We start from the raw sequence: 15,787 nt of genomic DNA on the forward strand, positions 1-15,787 counted from the left end.
GGGAAGTTGGGCCTTGACGGAGCAAAGGAATCCTCTGACTCCAGACTCCTCTAAACTCTAAACACAAATCCACTGATTCTCTCTTATTCCATTCATCACAGTCACGTAGCTCCCTGAACACATTCTGCATCATTTATCACGCTGGCCTTTAACATACAACACCCTGCTACAGATTAGTCTCACTCATGTAGAACCTGTGGAAGCTCTGTTTGAAAAATATTTCAGCCATGTGTCACTTTGGCTGAACATTTATTACTGCCTGTTAGTTGAGTTTTGCAACACATATGTATCCACATAATTAAATATGTAACATGGCCTGAAGATTGAAGTGTTTAGATTTCATTATTTTCGTGATTATTTGATTATTTGATGCTGTATCATGATTATCCTGAGGTGCAGGAAATGTTTTGAGTTCTGTATTTCATTTTGCATGAGATCTGTGAAGCCACAGGACGATGTACCAGGACCAGCACCAGGCTGGTTTGATCCAACAACCTCCTCAAAGATCCTGAACGTTCTTGTTGTCTGCACATATCTCAAAATATTAAAGAACTAAACCGATGACAAGGAAGAGAAGACAAGAAGAAGAGGTCAGTGGACTATAACATTTATTTGAAAACTTGTACAGGCGAACAGGAAATGGTAATATTTGATTTACTATGCAGAAGAACAGGACTGTTCGGTCGTGGCGACTATTCGCTGTTGCCTGTGTGGCAGGGCGGAGGCGTGTAGGTCCCCTCCTTTATCATCTTCTCGCGCTGCTGGCGGATGGCGTACAGCCTCGCATTCTGCAGGGACGAGGAGAAGAAGAGACCAACGGTGAGGCAGAGATACGAAGGAAAACCGAGAATATTCCACATTCCTTAAACTGTTTGTTCCGCTTTGTCCTTTTTAATAGATTTATATTTGCTTCCTCCAGAAGAACAGTTGAGCAGCAGATTTCTTCAAATTCCAAGTCAGACACTTAAAAAAACATCCAGCAGAGTTGCAGGAGGTCTTCTCAGTGTGCTTCTGCTATTTTACACCAGACTTCTGTAATGTAACTCTGATGATATAATTCTACATACAGTAATTTAACAACTAACATTTCAAAAGCTGACATTTATCTGTAATCAGCACTTTATTCTGCTTCATCATGAACTCAGAGAATGAGACGTGACTAACGAAGAAGTCAAGGCGTCTAAATGCAGATGGACGTTTGTGCTGCTGCTTCACTTTAACAGGGAGCAGAGATCTTTCAGTCTGTCCTACGCTGACACGTTCACACTGTCAGCAAAGAGCCCTTCAGTTAAACTGCCACGTTAACTGGTTAGTTTTTATTATATAGACATGTTTTACCTGTTTTCTTCTTCTCGACCATCATTCGTAGACATATTTGGCATATCAATGCCAAATAAGAGCTTTAAGTCATTGTGGCTTAAATGTTCTATGACGGATCCAAATTCATCACAGTATCAGGACGCAAATGATGCAAGTTTTATTTAAGGTGCTAAAAGACAATTTTAAAACAGAAGGAACGTCTTGAAATACTTCAGGTCCATGTTTAACTCTTAAAGAGATGTAGCAACTTAACTGGTCAAATAAAGAAGACAAAAAGAACAATGCGAGCATAAGATCTACTTAAACAAGACCAGGTGACCATGACTGAAACTCATCTGTTTTCAGCAAAAGCAACAAACATGATTGTAGTTTCCTTGTCTGACATATTTCCCGTATTTAATCCAGATGCTTCAACAAGCACACAAGCAAGGTTGAATTATATTTCTCTTATCAAAAAGATGTTGCGAAACCCTCACCGTCTTCTGCCTGTGCATGCATTCGTAGAAATCCTCATACTCCAACTTGCACTCCTTCTTGGCGCGGGTCTGCCCGATGCCGTGAGAACATTCGATCCACTCCTTCTCAAAGACGTGGCAGCGCGCCGCTTGATTTAGGGGCTGTTTCTGGCTCTGGGCCAGAAGCCAGTTGTCAATGCTGATACCAAACCGCGACTGCAGGTCCACGAACGGCATGATGCTGTTCGGAAGAAGGGGTGGAGAAGAAAGAATAGTTAAGAAAACAGGAAGCTAAATCAATCACTCATTTTCATAACAAATAATATAATTGTTATTGTCATTATGAATTTGAACTATCTGGGAAATAAAAGAGAAAGAGGCTGAGTCTTCTTGTCTTTCAGCTTTTACACTTATTCTGTTTCAGAAACATATTATATCTTCACGCGACTTGGTTTACTTTTTAAACAAGATTACAGCTATTTGAACACTGGCCTCAGAGAAACCTTCAGCACATTAAAGCAGTTACACTTTATAAGGTACAAATGCATTATAATATAAGAGTCTTGCAATATATTTGTGACTGCATTTGTCTACAAGGAGCAGATCATGTTGTTAATGTGCTTCTTCTTCTTCTTCTGTAGTCTGCAGATTTAGAAACAAAATGATGTCTATAAAACAAACATGGGGACCATGACATTAAAAATCTGGTTGTGAACGTTTTTCATCAATCCCAATAGAGAATACAGACTACTCTTCAAAATAGAAATCAAGTTCCAGAATAATTTAATCTTAACTGATATTATTTCATTTATTCGGTGGTCATCTCAAAAAACAACAAATGCCTTCTGTCTACTTCATTACTAAATATAATTCTCACAGTTCAAACTATAGTATATATATATATATGAAAAATCTGCTCTATTTCCCCAGAAAATTTCTAGACTTCTAGCTCATATTTTGGAGTTTTATGTTTATCAGAGGAGACCAAACAGCTAGCAACTAGCCAAGCTACGAGAGCTAACTAGAATTTACTGCTAGCTAGCTAGCTACTAATTAATTGGACCAATACCCAATCACGAAGCGTCGCAACTCTTATTTGAGTTTATAAATGCATTAAATGTTTACGTCTATCTAGTAAATCTGTCATCAGGTCGGATTTATCTGGAACTGTTCAGGAGATTCACCTTCAATGACAGTCGGCTAATGCTAACGACAGGCCGCTTTAATTTACAATATTTACACCCGCACGCTATTTATAAACATTACGAATACACCTTGCACGATTTTAATTACTTGCCACGCAGTTTAAGTGCTGATAATAGACATTTATATCGGTATTTACCGTGTTTTGTTGGAGTCAGTATAACCTTCCTCCGAGTCCACACGTCCCACTTTACGGCTGACCACAACACGGCCGTAAAGCGAGCGTCTCTGCTGTGAAGAGAGGCGACTGTGAGGGTGTGAAGCTTCCTACCGCCATCTGCTGGTTTAGATGTGGATAGCGTAAAACACTAAAGTGGAAAATGTATTAATAATATTATGCATTATAAAATTATAAATTAAAAAAAAATATATATATATATATAAATATATATATATTATAAAAAAATCTATTAAAATTCCCCTCCGCTCAAGAATAACACATATACTGTAGCTGTCTTTAAATTGTATACGTCTTTTGTCCAGTGATTAAACTTTTGAAATTAAAAATATTTATACATGAATAAATTATGGACTTTCATGAAGAGTCAGTTAGGGTACACTTTGAAGAGGAAGACCGAATAAAGTCATGAGACACAAAAATATATTTTAAACAATTCCCCTTGGTGCAAGAGAAAAACTATTCTACATTAAAAGTTTAAAAGGGAACACTAATATGAAAATTATGTAAAGGTAAAACCGGAGAAAAAACAAACAAGATACGCTCTCAGATAATAAAAGCACGAAGTCTTGTCTAGTCTAGTCGAGGCCTTTGTTGAATTTAGTTTTCAGATAGAAAACCTGAGGAGGTGCAACAACATATGAGCTTATGAGGATCTAATATAGCAAAGAAAAAGCCCTGACTACAGCATTTCATCAGTGATTTCACGTGTGATGCATTTATAAAATAAATGTGACAAAACAAGGATTTGGTGCAACATCGGATTGTGTTTATTTATTTGTCCACCCCAAAGCTCCACAAGTTGTCTTTCACAGTCCTGCATGTACAAACCCCACACGGGATCAGGGCTTCGACAGTGACAGGAAATACACAAACAGTTTAATAACACTTAAATATTGCTATCTATAAACTCTAAACCTCTTCAAATAAGGACAGAACCACCTGTGTTCCTAACGGGACATTTTTCCATCCACTAACACTCATCCAGGAAGTTTCGGGTTTCCGTCCGTGGTACATTCGTGTGTTTTCTCACAGGCAGGCAGGCAGAAACTAGTGATAAGTGCAGACCAAACGAAGCACTGCCAAGTCACGTAAGCAGCGAAATCCATAAAGCTACTCTGAGATGGAAAAAAAAGGCTCCCGGGTTGATTCCCTCCAGGCGAAAGTAAAAACCTGGTGGGAACCCTTTTAATACATTTTTTTTTTAGTTTTTTTTTTTTTTTTTTTTGTCTTTTAAACAGAAGCACAGAGGTGATACAAAGCTAAGAAACAAGTCAGGCTATGATTAAGAAAAGCTTATCGGCATCAATAATTCAAGTGTTTGGCTCCAAAATGAGATGTCCAAAAAAAAAAAAGAAAGAGAAAAGAATTAGTACAACATAAATTAATAGAAAAACATAAAGATAATTACAGTACTTGCATCACAAAATGTATTATAAAAACAAACACGTTAAAAAATACTGAATGATTTTCAAAATGTTTTGGAACCAAACTCTTACTTAGTTACATCCAACATAAAAGGCCCTCTGGTAGGTGATTTCATTTGGTTGTACCACAGACTTTTTGTATGCAACTCAAGTAAAACCTCACTCATAGCAAGAGACAATGAACAGCGACAAAAAAAAAAACAAAAAAACAAAAACAAAGGATAAATAAGGTCAATTCAGATAAAGTGCACAAGTGCTCATTCAGAAACAGAACAAACGAAAACAACAACAACACAGTGGGACACAGAAATACATTCAACAGGAGTTCACTCATTCACGCAACGTTCAAGTGAGAGCCAGTTAATACGAACACACAACTACCACGACAGGTGGCGGTCGCGTTGGTCGGCAAGTGTCGGCAAACAACCAGAAACAAACACGGAGAGTTCTGACAGTGGCCAGCGGGTGGGAAATATTCAGCTTTGAATAAAACATTCTGGTATTTTCCAGACTAATGCAGCGTCAACTTTTAGGCTCTACTAGGGGGAATTAAAATGGGCTTTTCTGATTACTTTAGTTAATGGCTGAAAATAATCATTGGTTGCAGCTCACTGCAGGACTGTTACATGCCTCTGCATCCACACAGGCTTCGTAGTGGCAATAGAGGTGACGCATGGGCTGAGGAGACCCATCGTCCGTTTGCATTTCTGAGTCTAATTCACTGAAATGAAACATTCATATTTGTAACTCTGAGGCTCGGTCATGAGGAAGAGGCAGGTCGTAACGGTGAGCGACACGTCTAGTCGAAACTCCTGTAGTCTGAGCCCAGTATAAGGTTTTTTTTAAATCAGTAATGTATTATGGCAAATAGCCCATTATAACACATCACTGGTTTATTCCACATCTTCAGGGTTTCCTCTGCTTTGCTCTCAAAATGAAAACTGAAAAAAAAAAAAAAACAGTGCAAGGTAGTTTAAAGTTTTGTAAAAGAACAGTTAGTGGAGTTTAAATTGTGCTTTTTTTTTTCTTTTCTTTTTTCAATACTGCATTGTAGATTTTGTTCCTATTTCCCAAAACAATCTGAACCAGGAATCAATGCTGCTGTTTTAACGAGCTTATCATTCAGTATAAAGACACCGGAGCGCGACTGCATCGCCTCTCGCTTTCATGCAGCTCCTCCAGAGTGGTTTCAAGTTTCAAGTGTTTCATCTTGACGTTATAACAGGCTTGTATGAGTTGACTAAAAAAATAATAATAATAATAAAAAAAATTAAAAAATCCTAGAAAACCAGCAGCACTTTTTGATTTCTGCATGTTTGAGATTAAGATTTTTAATAAATCTCAACTCAATCACGTGTCACTGTCAGAACTCTGTCTTATATTTCTGCAGCATGGACCTTTTTTTTGTTTTGCTTTTGTCCCTATGTCCATCGTCCTCCTCCTCCTCCTCCTCCTCCTCCTCTGTGCGGGGGAAACTGAGATTCAAGTGCAGTTCCGTCCTCTGAAGTAAACTTTCACCAGTGTAACAGAAACTCGCTGCCCTCTTAACCCTTCCAGACGAGGAACGGCTCATGCAGACTCATGCGCGCGGCAAAATAATACAATTTCAAGGTCGTCTGAATATAAATAGATGGAGGAAAAGGAAAATAAAGCCACAATATTTCAGTACAAAGTCCACATTCATTCACACACTTGTTATAAACATCCCCTCCGTCCTCGGCAAACATCCCAACAATCCTCTTCTCTCTCTGCTGTGCTTGGTGACATTTCACCTTATTTCATAATTTCTATTTTGCAATATTTCTCGTGGAAAATTTGTACCTCCTCTTATATTTCCTTTCTTTCTTTCTTTCTTTCTTTTTTTTTTTTTGCTTAAGCAGCCAAGGCATTTTGCACCAAGGAGTAAACATAAATCATCATCTTATAAATCTCAGAGGTAGAGCCCTGACAATTTACTCGGAGAGAAGATTGGCAGGTAGAAAAATAAGACAGACAGACAAAAGTAAACAAACGCTGTCTGTGTTTTAAGACGGTGTCTGTGAGAAGCAGCAAACGAGAGATGACGAGGGGGGAACAAAGCTGTGAAGGGGGGGGGCGGAGTTAAAATGGAAATGTCCGGGGGGAAATGGATGGTTAGTTTCTCTTGTGCGATCCTGAGAGCTGCAGCTGTCTCAGACGTAGAGGATGACGCTGCTGTCCGCGGGACAGTGAAGGCCTTCGGTGGAGGGGTTCAGGGCTCGGCAGGACGGGGGCTGCTGGCCGCCCGCCGGGTGGCAGCTCTTGGGGCGGGGCGAGTCGCAGTCGTCGGACGTCAGCTCGGCGATGTCGTCCGACTGCGTGTCGGACATCTCCAGGTCGCTGCGGATGCTCTCCGGCTGAGCCAGGGTCACGTCTCTGAGCCCCTCCCTGAGGGACGCCCCGGGCGACAGTCCCAGCGCCGAGCCGGACAGAGCCCCGCCCCTCCTGGAGCTGCAGTCCTGGGGCTCCTCCCCTCCTGAGGCGGTTGCCATGGCAGCGGAGCCTGGGTGCGGGGTCAGGTCCTCTTCGCTGGTCAGGCAGAGATGGCTGGGTTTGGTCTCGATGTCCACCTGGATCTCCAGGTTGGTGCACTCCCTGTAGAGGGGATTTACGGAAAGTTAATCTCACTATTAATTACATTATATATTATAAATTATTTATTATAGATAAATAGGCTCCGTTTTCAGGAAAAAATTGCACTTTTTGAATTAAGAGCCACCGTATTTCTCTTTTAAATGTCTCTATCAACTTGTAAATATGGTATTTAATTAAATAAATATGATTATGTTCTTGAATCTGTGGTTTATCTCGATGTGTCTCACCTGTCAGGTAGAGTGTAGGAGGAGATGATGGATCCGGCCATTCCTCGGGTGCTGGCACAGTCGCTTCCTGCTCCCAGGCTGCCTGTCTCTCTCTGGGCTGACTCTTTAGCGAGCTCCCCTGCTTGAACCTCCAGCCTGGACCCATGAAGACAACATTATTCGTCACCGTACACCGAGGTGAGTTTATCATTTATCGTCTCTTTAACTTAAAATAACCTGTAACTCACCTGCTGTACTTGCTGGTGCGAGTCCCCAGAGCGCCACCGGCCAGGGTGTTGAAGTGGGGGGTGTCGCCCAGAGCCCCCGGGGCCACGGACAGCCCCTCGCTGGGGGAGGTGGTGCTCATGCCGCTGACCGCCCCGTCCAGGCTGCTCTCCCCGAGGCTCGGAGACTTGAGGGCTCGCCACGCGTCCGCCACTGCACAAATGTTTATTATTTATTTGTGAGAATGAGCCGGACGCGCTTGAAACCACGCGGGAAACACAGCTCTTCGTCCTCACCTGTGATCGGTCCATCGTCGTCGTCGAAGTCGATCCGCACGCCTCGTCCCTTCCCTCTGCTCACGCCGCAGCCGCCTCCTCTGCACAGGGAGATGGGCACGACGCCGTACACGTAGGCCAGCATGATGGGAACGCCGATGCCTGCAAGACACAGAATCGGAAATTTAGACATGATCTAGTTTAACGTACTTCAAGGATGTTTCATTCAGTGTAAAAAAAAAAACTTTTTTTAGTCTTTGTTCTGTGCACCACTATTCCCAATAAAGTTTAAGAATTATTTCTAACTATCACAATCTTGTATTTTCATAAAAATCTGCATCTATATAGTTGTGAGGATTCTGTGTTGCCTAGGTTACGGTATTACGGTAGCGAATAGTGAAATGTTCAGACGGCCTCCTCACCCACGGAGACGGCCGCGATGACCGGGGCCGTGATGATTGACAGGGCCACGCCCCCCGTGATGGCCAAATTCCTTCTGTGGCGAGAGGACTTCTTCAGCTCGTAGTGGGCGTGGATCTGAGGGGGGAGGCAGCAGGAGATTAACACAAATACAACTTCGGGTCAAAGGTCGAAGGAGATCTGAGCTCAGGTGAATTTACAAGCACAAAAATGGCAAAACGCCTCCAGTTTCAGCTTCTCAGATGTGAATATTTGCAAGTATCTTCTACTGGCATTTCATCAAATATCAAAGTCACACAAAGATGACTGACAGTTTAAGGGCCGTGACACAACAAGGCAGCATCAAGAAAATGTTAAAAACAACATTTTGATGTCTGTCGTTGCTAATGAATCATAAAATTAAAAAAAACAAAAAACATTTCTTTCAAAAGGATGCTGACGTCTGTTCCGTTAAGCCTCATTTGCTGAAATTACTGCTTCCCTGCAACAAGTGTTTCTAGTGGGACTTCACCCTGAACCGTCACCGATCCATGTTTTTCTGACATTTATTGTTTAAACCGACTTCAAAGCCTCTTCCTCTAGAACCAAATCGGCGTCACGACTCATAGAGGAACGAGACGCTGAAACCTTTCCTGGAGGGTCTCACATCCGCCGGTTCTCAGCCTGACACGGTCACAGCTTCGAGATGAACGAATGAACTCGTGCACTTCACAGGAGTATGCACTTTTACTACTGTCCACAAGAGAGTGCTGCAGGGTGCCGATGGAGCAGAAGCTCTTCATTTAACAGCAAAGACACCACACAGCTCTGATGTGAACACACTTATGGAGACTTTCAGTGTGTCTGGCTCTCAAATGATCAGGTTAGAACTTATTAAAGGCCTGATAGGATTGTGACGTTGCAGAATTCAACAGAATTTATTATTATCGAATGGTCAAAATGAGCTTTCCAAATGAAAAAGCAAACTACGTATGAAGAAAACACTATTTCTAGTCTCGTTTCATTCAAAATCTGGTTTAGGATCCTCAATTTAAAATGTGGAAACTCCTTCACGATCCTCTGAGGAACTGAAAGTTTTGGTCATTGTCAGGAAACTTTCGATGGCGCGTTGAAAAGAGGACAAGATGCTGAAACTTACGCAGAAAAAAAAACCTTCTCTAATACAGTAAATTCCAGGGTTATCACCAGCGGACGGTTGTGAAAGAAGGATGACGTCAGCGCTGGGAACTCTTTAAGTGTGAAGCCACAACTCTTTTTTTTTTTTTTCTCACTTCTAGTTTCTGTAGCAGTCGACTGAACTGACCGTAAAGATGAACGAGATCAGGGTGAAAGACGTGTCACTGACAGTGGGGGGAAAGGAAATGTTCGTCAGTGTCTGCGTGCTCTTCTTTAAAGTGATTTCATGGTGGTAGATGATAAAGGGAAAATTGATAAAACTAATCGCTTCCTAATCGGATGCCGTCGTTTCCTCTTTAAAAAAAAAAAAAAGCCCCCGTCTTAAATGTAATTTCCTTTTCTGAACTTTTTGATCTAAACATAGGAACTAAAAACTACGTCAGGATCAGGGTCACCAACAAGAAACGAAACTGCCAAATTTAGTTTGATTCACACAGAATATCCCATTTATGCCGCGCTCTGTGTTGTAGGAGTCTGATTACATTTAGAAATATAAGATAGTATTATTTGCATTAGAATAATCACACATTGTATCACAATCTGCAAATAAATTAAACATTTAAATGGAAACGGTGAAACATTCAGATCACAAACTTCTAAATAAAACCAGAAAATATTCACATCTGAGACGCTGGAACCACAAATAATTGGGATTGTTGATTAGAGAAGGCCTTCAACTGTTGCTGTCATTCAATTCTCAGCTGCTTTTTGCTGATTTGTTCTTGAAAACAAAAGCCAGACAGGAAAAAAGGACAGAAGCCGACAGCCGGTAGCAGGTTCCTCACCTTGCGGCCGACGTAAACCGGGATGCCGATGACCATGGCGGGGACAGCGATGCCTGCGATGAGCGTGATGCCGACCGGAGCTCCGATCAGAGTGCCCAGCTGCCACAGGATCTTCTTCTTCCTGCTCCAAGGCTTCTTCCCCCAGAACGTGCAGCCAGATGGACTGATGGAGGGAAACAGCGGAGTTTGAACACACACTACGCCTGGATGACGCGACGCACATCTGCGACACAAAAGCAGCAGCGCGCTGGAATTTACCTGAGGTAGTGCAGGTCGGAGATCTCCTTCATGCAGAGCCAGCAGAACTCGCAGCCGCAGACGGCGCAGGTCATGTGATTACAGCTTCCGTCGTTCATCTTGATGATGTAGGCGCCGCAGCGAGGACACGGCTTGATGTCGTCAGCTGGAGGCGGAAAAGGACACGGGTTCAGGATCTCACACATACCATAGAAATGCTTAGACATTTTTTGGGAAACACACGTATTCTCCCGACAGAGTCACACAGATGTCATTGTGTCATTTCCACCATCCCTACAACAAGTATGACGTTTTAGTTAGAGATAGCTAGCTTAGCATAAAGCCTACACTTCTTCTTTTCACTTAGAGTTTAAGGAACCAAAAACCTTTGCACACTACAGGCTTCATTAGGGAGGAATGTACCTGGAATACATCAGTAGCAGAATCACACACGATAATTCCTTTGAGTAATGTCAATTCTCAGAAAACAGTTCCATCAGTAAAATTCCACAGACAAGAAACCACACGCAACACCGGCAGGAACACGGCGTGTTGTAACCGTATCTTTTAGGGCAAGGCAACAAAATCTCTTAAAATCACTAATTAACGTGTTTAATCTGACTTGATCTTCTTCTTTAAACCGGTTTACTTTTACGAAAAACAAACACTGGACAGAACCAGGCTGTTCCCATGTTTATGCTAAGCTAACAACTCCACTGTGATTTCATTATTGGGCGTCTCTGAACTGAAAAAAATAGCTTCGCATGAAGCAATCAGATTGAGTGATTCTTCATAAATGCAGTAGTTAACCGTCTGTCCTTTAAAGGTATTTCATTATGAATATCTTTTACTACAGACATGTAGTTTCACGTAGTGTGTACGACCACGGAAAGCCCCGCACACATGATGTGATTGGCTGGAATCAGTTCCCAACGGAGAGACTCCAGACTCCAGTTGTGGCTAAAGACCTCGGCTATTTATTGGCACGAAGGCAACAGGAACGACTGATAACAGCTGATTAACATGTGACTTCAATAAAGAGTTCCACAACTTTGGTTCCTATCATTGACTTCACCAAACTTAAAGCGGGCCAGAAGTTTTCAGCTAACACAGATGGAGCATTAGTGTCACTGGCGATATTTTCTCTTCTCTATGTTCTACTACTTATTTCGCTCGGAAACATTTGGGGTGGAACATGTGCACGAGAGTTGCCTCGGCAACCGCAGCCTGGAACCTCCACTTAGTGACTAAGTGACAGCTACAAAGAAATGGACGGCGAGGGAATCAGTTCAGTTGTGTCCGAGGCTTTAAGCTTGAGCACTTTGCTTGTTGCCCAGTTGATGGATGGTGGATTAGGCTGCTCCATCTGGGCTCGGCTACTCGCCTGCTGAATGTTGAGGTGGAAACCAAAGCCGTGCATGGTGTTTCCTTGTGGTTAACATCTGCGCTTGTGTCGCATGTCAGTCAACGGAGTCAGTCACCTGAGAGTTGAGACTGGTTCACTTGCTATGTGCCTACCTGCCAAAAGGATTTTTTCGGCATTTACCATTCTTCACTAAATGTTTGAGAGTAACAAAACCAAAACTCTAATTCTTCCCCTTGTTCCCCTGTTGGCAGTAAGATCAAAGCCCATTAGAGTAATGGAGGAGACGACCGCAACACTTTGGCCTCTGATGCATTTGTGTTTGAATTCTGAAGCCTCTCTGCTCTTTAAAGGACATCTTGGCAGACACGGCTGAGGTGTGTGTGTAGTTATTGTTTGTGTATTCTGCTGACAAGGCTCCACTCATTCCTTATAGTCTCTCTCCTGCCTTCGCTTTCTTCCTCTCTCTTATCTCTACACCTCTTCTTCTTCTTCTCCTCTCTGTCTCTCTCAGCGTTCCTGTCTGTATCCAGTCGACCAAGCAGCAGGTATAATTATTATTTTTATATATATAATTTATTACTTTTTTTTTATGAGTCAGCTTCTGCCTTCTGGGTTGCCGTCAGTCTCTGTGAATGTTTGGCACAGCGGACGTGGAACGAGTCAGGGCAGCTGGAGAGATTTATTTAATGGTTTTGCAATTAAACTAGAATTACAGACACACACACACACGCGAATGTTTGCAGAGATTTCTTCATGTTTGCATCCATCATCACCACAACAGATCTGTTAGAGAACTAAATACGATGTTTGGATTTTTCTGTCTGTTTCTGTAGTAGCTAAGTTACCTAGCAACAAATTTCTAAAGGCAATAAACTCAGGCCCAGTCAAATCACCAATTTATATGTTTTATTAAATATTTAGCTAAGCTAACAGCTATTACAAAAAAAAGATATTCTTTTCTTGATAATGAATGTGAATGACTTTATTATTATTATATAACTGAGCAGCTTTAAACCGTCTCAATGATTATCGTCAAACCCCTTCTATATAAAAAACTAATTCTACAATATATTAAATTACATTTCATTTTAATACATTTAAAAATTATTTGCTGTAGTTTCATGCAGATACATGTTATTTTTCAGGATTTATTTTAGTTGAACTGTAAGAAATCTTTCTCATTGAACAAAGCCGAGGTCTAGTTTTAAACGTTTTCTAGTCCACTTTGAGCAGAGTTTCTGTGTTCAGCCAATCCAAAACATATCACACTGAATTTATTTAAAAAATACATGATCTTAAACGAAGGGATAACGTGTCTTCTTCTGTTCTAAATGAGGAGTTTATACGAGCGCCTGAAGCTCACACGACTAGTTAATGACCAGATAGTCGCCTGTAATTAGAGGAATTTGTTAAAAATTGGTCTAAAAATGAGGAGTGAATTGAGGTGAAACTTTGAGGGGGCAGATAAGTGGTGTCTCCCAGGCAAGAGTTTCCGGTATGCATTTTTTTTTTTTACATCCAGACCATTTAATCTGAAGTCTGTCAAACATTGCACAAACAAAGCGGTGCGACAGATGTGATGATGAACTTACTTGGACTAAAACCAGATTGTGCATCACTTAAAACTCACTCATTGCTTCACCTTGAAAACGAAATGTTTTGGTGACATTTTAAAATGCAGCTTGACAGGATGCAGGTTGCTGCAGTCGAGAAAGTATCAAAAGAAAAAGAAACTGTGGTATAAATAGCGCCCCATGCTTGACTGAACGCTGCACACTTCCTCCACCAGAGAAGACGAGATGAGATGCAAGAGACGTGAGAGACGAGTTTGACTCAGCGCGCTGACAGACTGAAGGGACTGACAGAGACGGGGAGTTCTCGGAGGTGTGAAAATGTTTCATCGTTGTGTTTGTGTTTGCGCCAAGCGTGCACACACACACACACACACACACATCTGCACAGTGTGTGTTAGTCATTGTGCGAGCGTGTGTGTGACTGGCTGTGGTTTCTTAGATCCAGTCACTCTCCTTTAAGGCTTAGACGCGTGGGTGTAGGTGTGTGCGCGTCTGTGTTCAGGTTCTCACCGGGGCCCTGCTCCTGGGTGTAGCTGGGCGAGTGGTTGCTGTGGGTGTGCAGGGATTGCGCCCTCTGTTGACGGGCCGAGTCGCAGGTCTGGTTGGGGTGCCAGGCCTGTTTACAGTGGTAGCAAAACTCTGCGCCGCAGCCTTCTCGCCGACAAACCAACCTGGGACAGCTGGCGCAGCCCGAGGCGATGACGGCAAACCTGAGAGGAAAGACAAAGGAGGTAAAAAAATAAATAAATAAATGAATGAATGAGTCAAGAAGTTATGGGGCACTAACTGGAGCTTAAACACAGAAACAGCCCCCACAGCTTGTGAGACCGACAAATAAAGTCTTGCGGTGTAAAAGACAGACGTGTTTCTCAGTTTCTAAAAATCCTACGTTTTGTAAACTAGACGCTGTTTCCATAATACTGATCTTTGAGAGCAGAGACAACTAAAAAATGTAAAGAGGAAGCCACGACGGGGTGAAACAGTAGGTGGAGTGGGTTGACCACAACCTAATGGGTTACTGTCGGGTACATAGATCACATGCTGAAATGTCCTGAAACGTTCTATTGCCTGGTGTGCTAGATGTGTCACTGTTAACACAAAATGCTTTGAGTAGCAATAGTTAGAGAAGAGCTATGAACACAAATCTGCAGTCCCTCTAGTGACCACTTGAGGCTGGCTCCAAAACCGAGTCGATCCCCATTGACGTCCATGTTAAAATGTCCAACTTTACACAAATAAACTGGTTTACAGCCGGGTATAAAAACAGTTTTAGTCTCTGTGGATAACGTCTCCATTAACGGCCACTGTACAGGTTCATATAACTCACACAAATCACACAAGTTCTGCAGAATCAAGGGCGCCACAGCTTTGAATAACAAGTTGGCGTCCTCACACGTTGCCTGTCCACCTCAGCTCCACTCAAACTCCACCAATTTGACCTTTCGCTGGTATTTAAGGCTCATTTAAAGTACTGTGGGACATAAGTCACCGTAAACTAGGGAGGGGCACGTCAGACTACGGGGTTAATTCGACATAGAAGCCTAAACCACACACCAAGATGGCGACGACCAGAGACACCACACTGAGCTTCAAAACCACTATTTATGAGTCCATTTGTTCATCTTTTTTTATCAGTCTACCAGTTTACCAAACACCTCCTTGAAATAGATACAGAGAGGCGTGTAGTCAGCTATGAGACATAAATTCATTCAACCTGACCTCTAATGATTCGACAGCATCACGTTTGGTATATATTATGCTTCTTCACATTGCAACACTTCCTCGTCAGCACATGATGCTGACGCTGAACTAAAAACACAAGTTTAGGAACATATTACGTCAGAGTTGTAACTAGTAATGTTGCAGACTCAGCCGGAGCTCAAGACTTCTCATAGGACCTCGCATTACGTAGCCTGAAAGCCCTCTGTAGACTCAGAGGAGACAGAAGATTTGATCAATGGCTGACAACACTGAGTGAGAGGGAAGGAGGGAGACGGGATGACGTCAACTGGTATGGATTTTTAAGCAAGTACAACAGAGGGGACGGAGGAGCAGAGTGAAATACTGACACAAAAGACATCAACAATAAGACAATAATTTGTATTATTCTTTAAGTGGACTGGGTTTGGCAGGAGAGAACTGAATGTAGAAATCTAGATAACTCTGCCATAAATCATTTGTTTCAATCAAAAAGTCGAGTTCAATTCATCTAATCGGTCTGAATTTCCATTTAAAATGTGTTTTGTTTTTAAGCTGATTTCCTGCTGCCAGTCAAATGTGATGAAAAACGTCATAACTTCACAAAGACTAACTGGAAATATACCAAA

At 42.1% G+C, this 15,787-nt stretch overlaps 2 protein-coding genes across 2 annotated transcripts in view; both read right to left on the minus strand.

The window, feature by feature from the left end:
* Positions 1 to 591: 591 nt before the first annotated feature.
* ndufs5 (NADH:ubiquinone oxidoreductase subunit S5) lies at positions 592 to 3,239 on the minus strand. Its single transcript, XM_047605214.1, has 3 exons — positions 3,118 to 3,239; positions 1,797 to 2,016; positions 592 to 788 (listed from the first exon to the last, which is right to left on the minus strand). The coding sequence occupies exons 2-3, from the start codon at positions 2,010 to 2,012 to the stop codon at positions 693 to 695; spliced, it is 312 nt and encodes a 103-aa protein (XP_047461170.1). The 5' UTR covers positions 2,013 to 2,016; positions 3,118 to 3,239; the 3' UTR covers positions 592 to 692.
* Positions 3,240 to 3,903: 664 nt separating this feature from the next.
* The window catches only part of rnf19b (ring finger protein 19B), a 34,327-nt gene continuing 22,443 nt past the window's right edge, over positions 3,904 to 15,787 (minus strand). The window contains exons 3-10 of the mRNA XM_047605898.1: positions 13,971 to 14,170; positions 10,542 to 10,686; positions 10,284 to 10,446; positions 8,325 to 8,439; positions 7,924 to 8,064; positions 7,651 to 7,840; positions 7,424 to 7,558; positions 3,904 to 7,196 (exon numbers count right to left, since the gene is read on the minus strand). Coding sequence (XP_047461854.1) covers positions 6,755 to 7,196; positions 7,424 to 7,558; positions 7,651 to 7,840; positions 7,924 to 8,064; positions 8,325 to 8,439; positions 10,284 to 10,446; positions 10,542 to 10,686; positions 13,971 to 14,170 — 1,531 coding nt within the window. The 3' untranslated portion in view covers positions 3,904 to 6,754. The remainder of the gene's footprint in view (positions 7,197 to 7,423; positions 7,559 to 7,650; positions 7,841 to 7,923; positions 8,065 to 8,324; positions 8,440 to 10,283; positions 10,447 to 10,541; positions 10,687 to 13,970; positions 14,171 to 15,787) is intronic.

Source organism: Mugil cephalus, chromosome 14, assembly GCF_022458985.1.
Source record: "Mugil cephalus isolate CIBA_MC_2020 chromosome 14, CIBA_Mcephalus_1.1, whole genome shotgun sequence".
NCBI classification, from domain to species: Eukaryota; Metazoa; Chordata; class Actinopteri; order Mugiliformes; family Mugilidae; genus Mugil; species Mugil cephalus.

Bases quoted from the DNA above. Each gene is read 5' to 3' on its own strand.
- ndufs5 (XM_047605214.1), bottom strand. From the start codon at position 2,012: ATGCCGTTCGTGGACCTGCAGTCGCGGTTTGGTATCAGCATTGACAAC. The intron at 789-1,796 runs GTGAGGGTTTCG...TCGTCCCTGCAG, and splicing joins GCATGCACAGGCAGAAGACG to AATGCGAGGCTGTACGCCAT.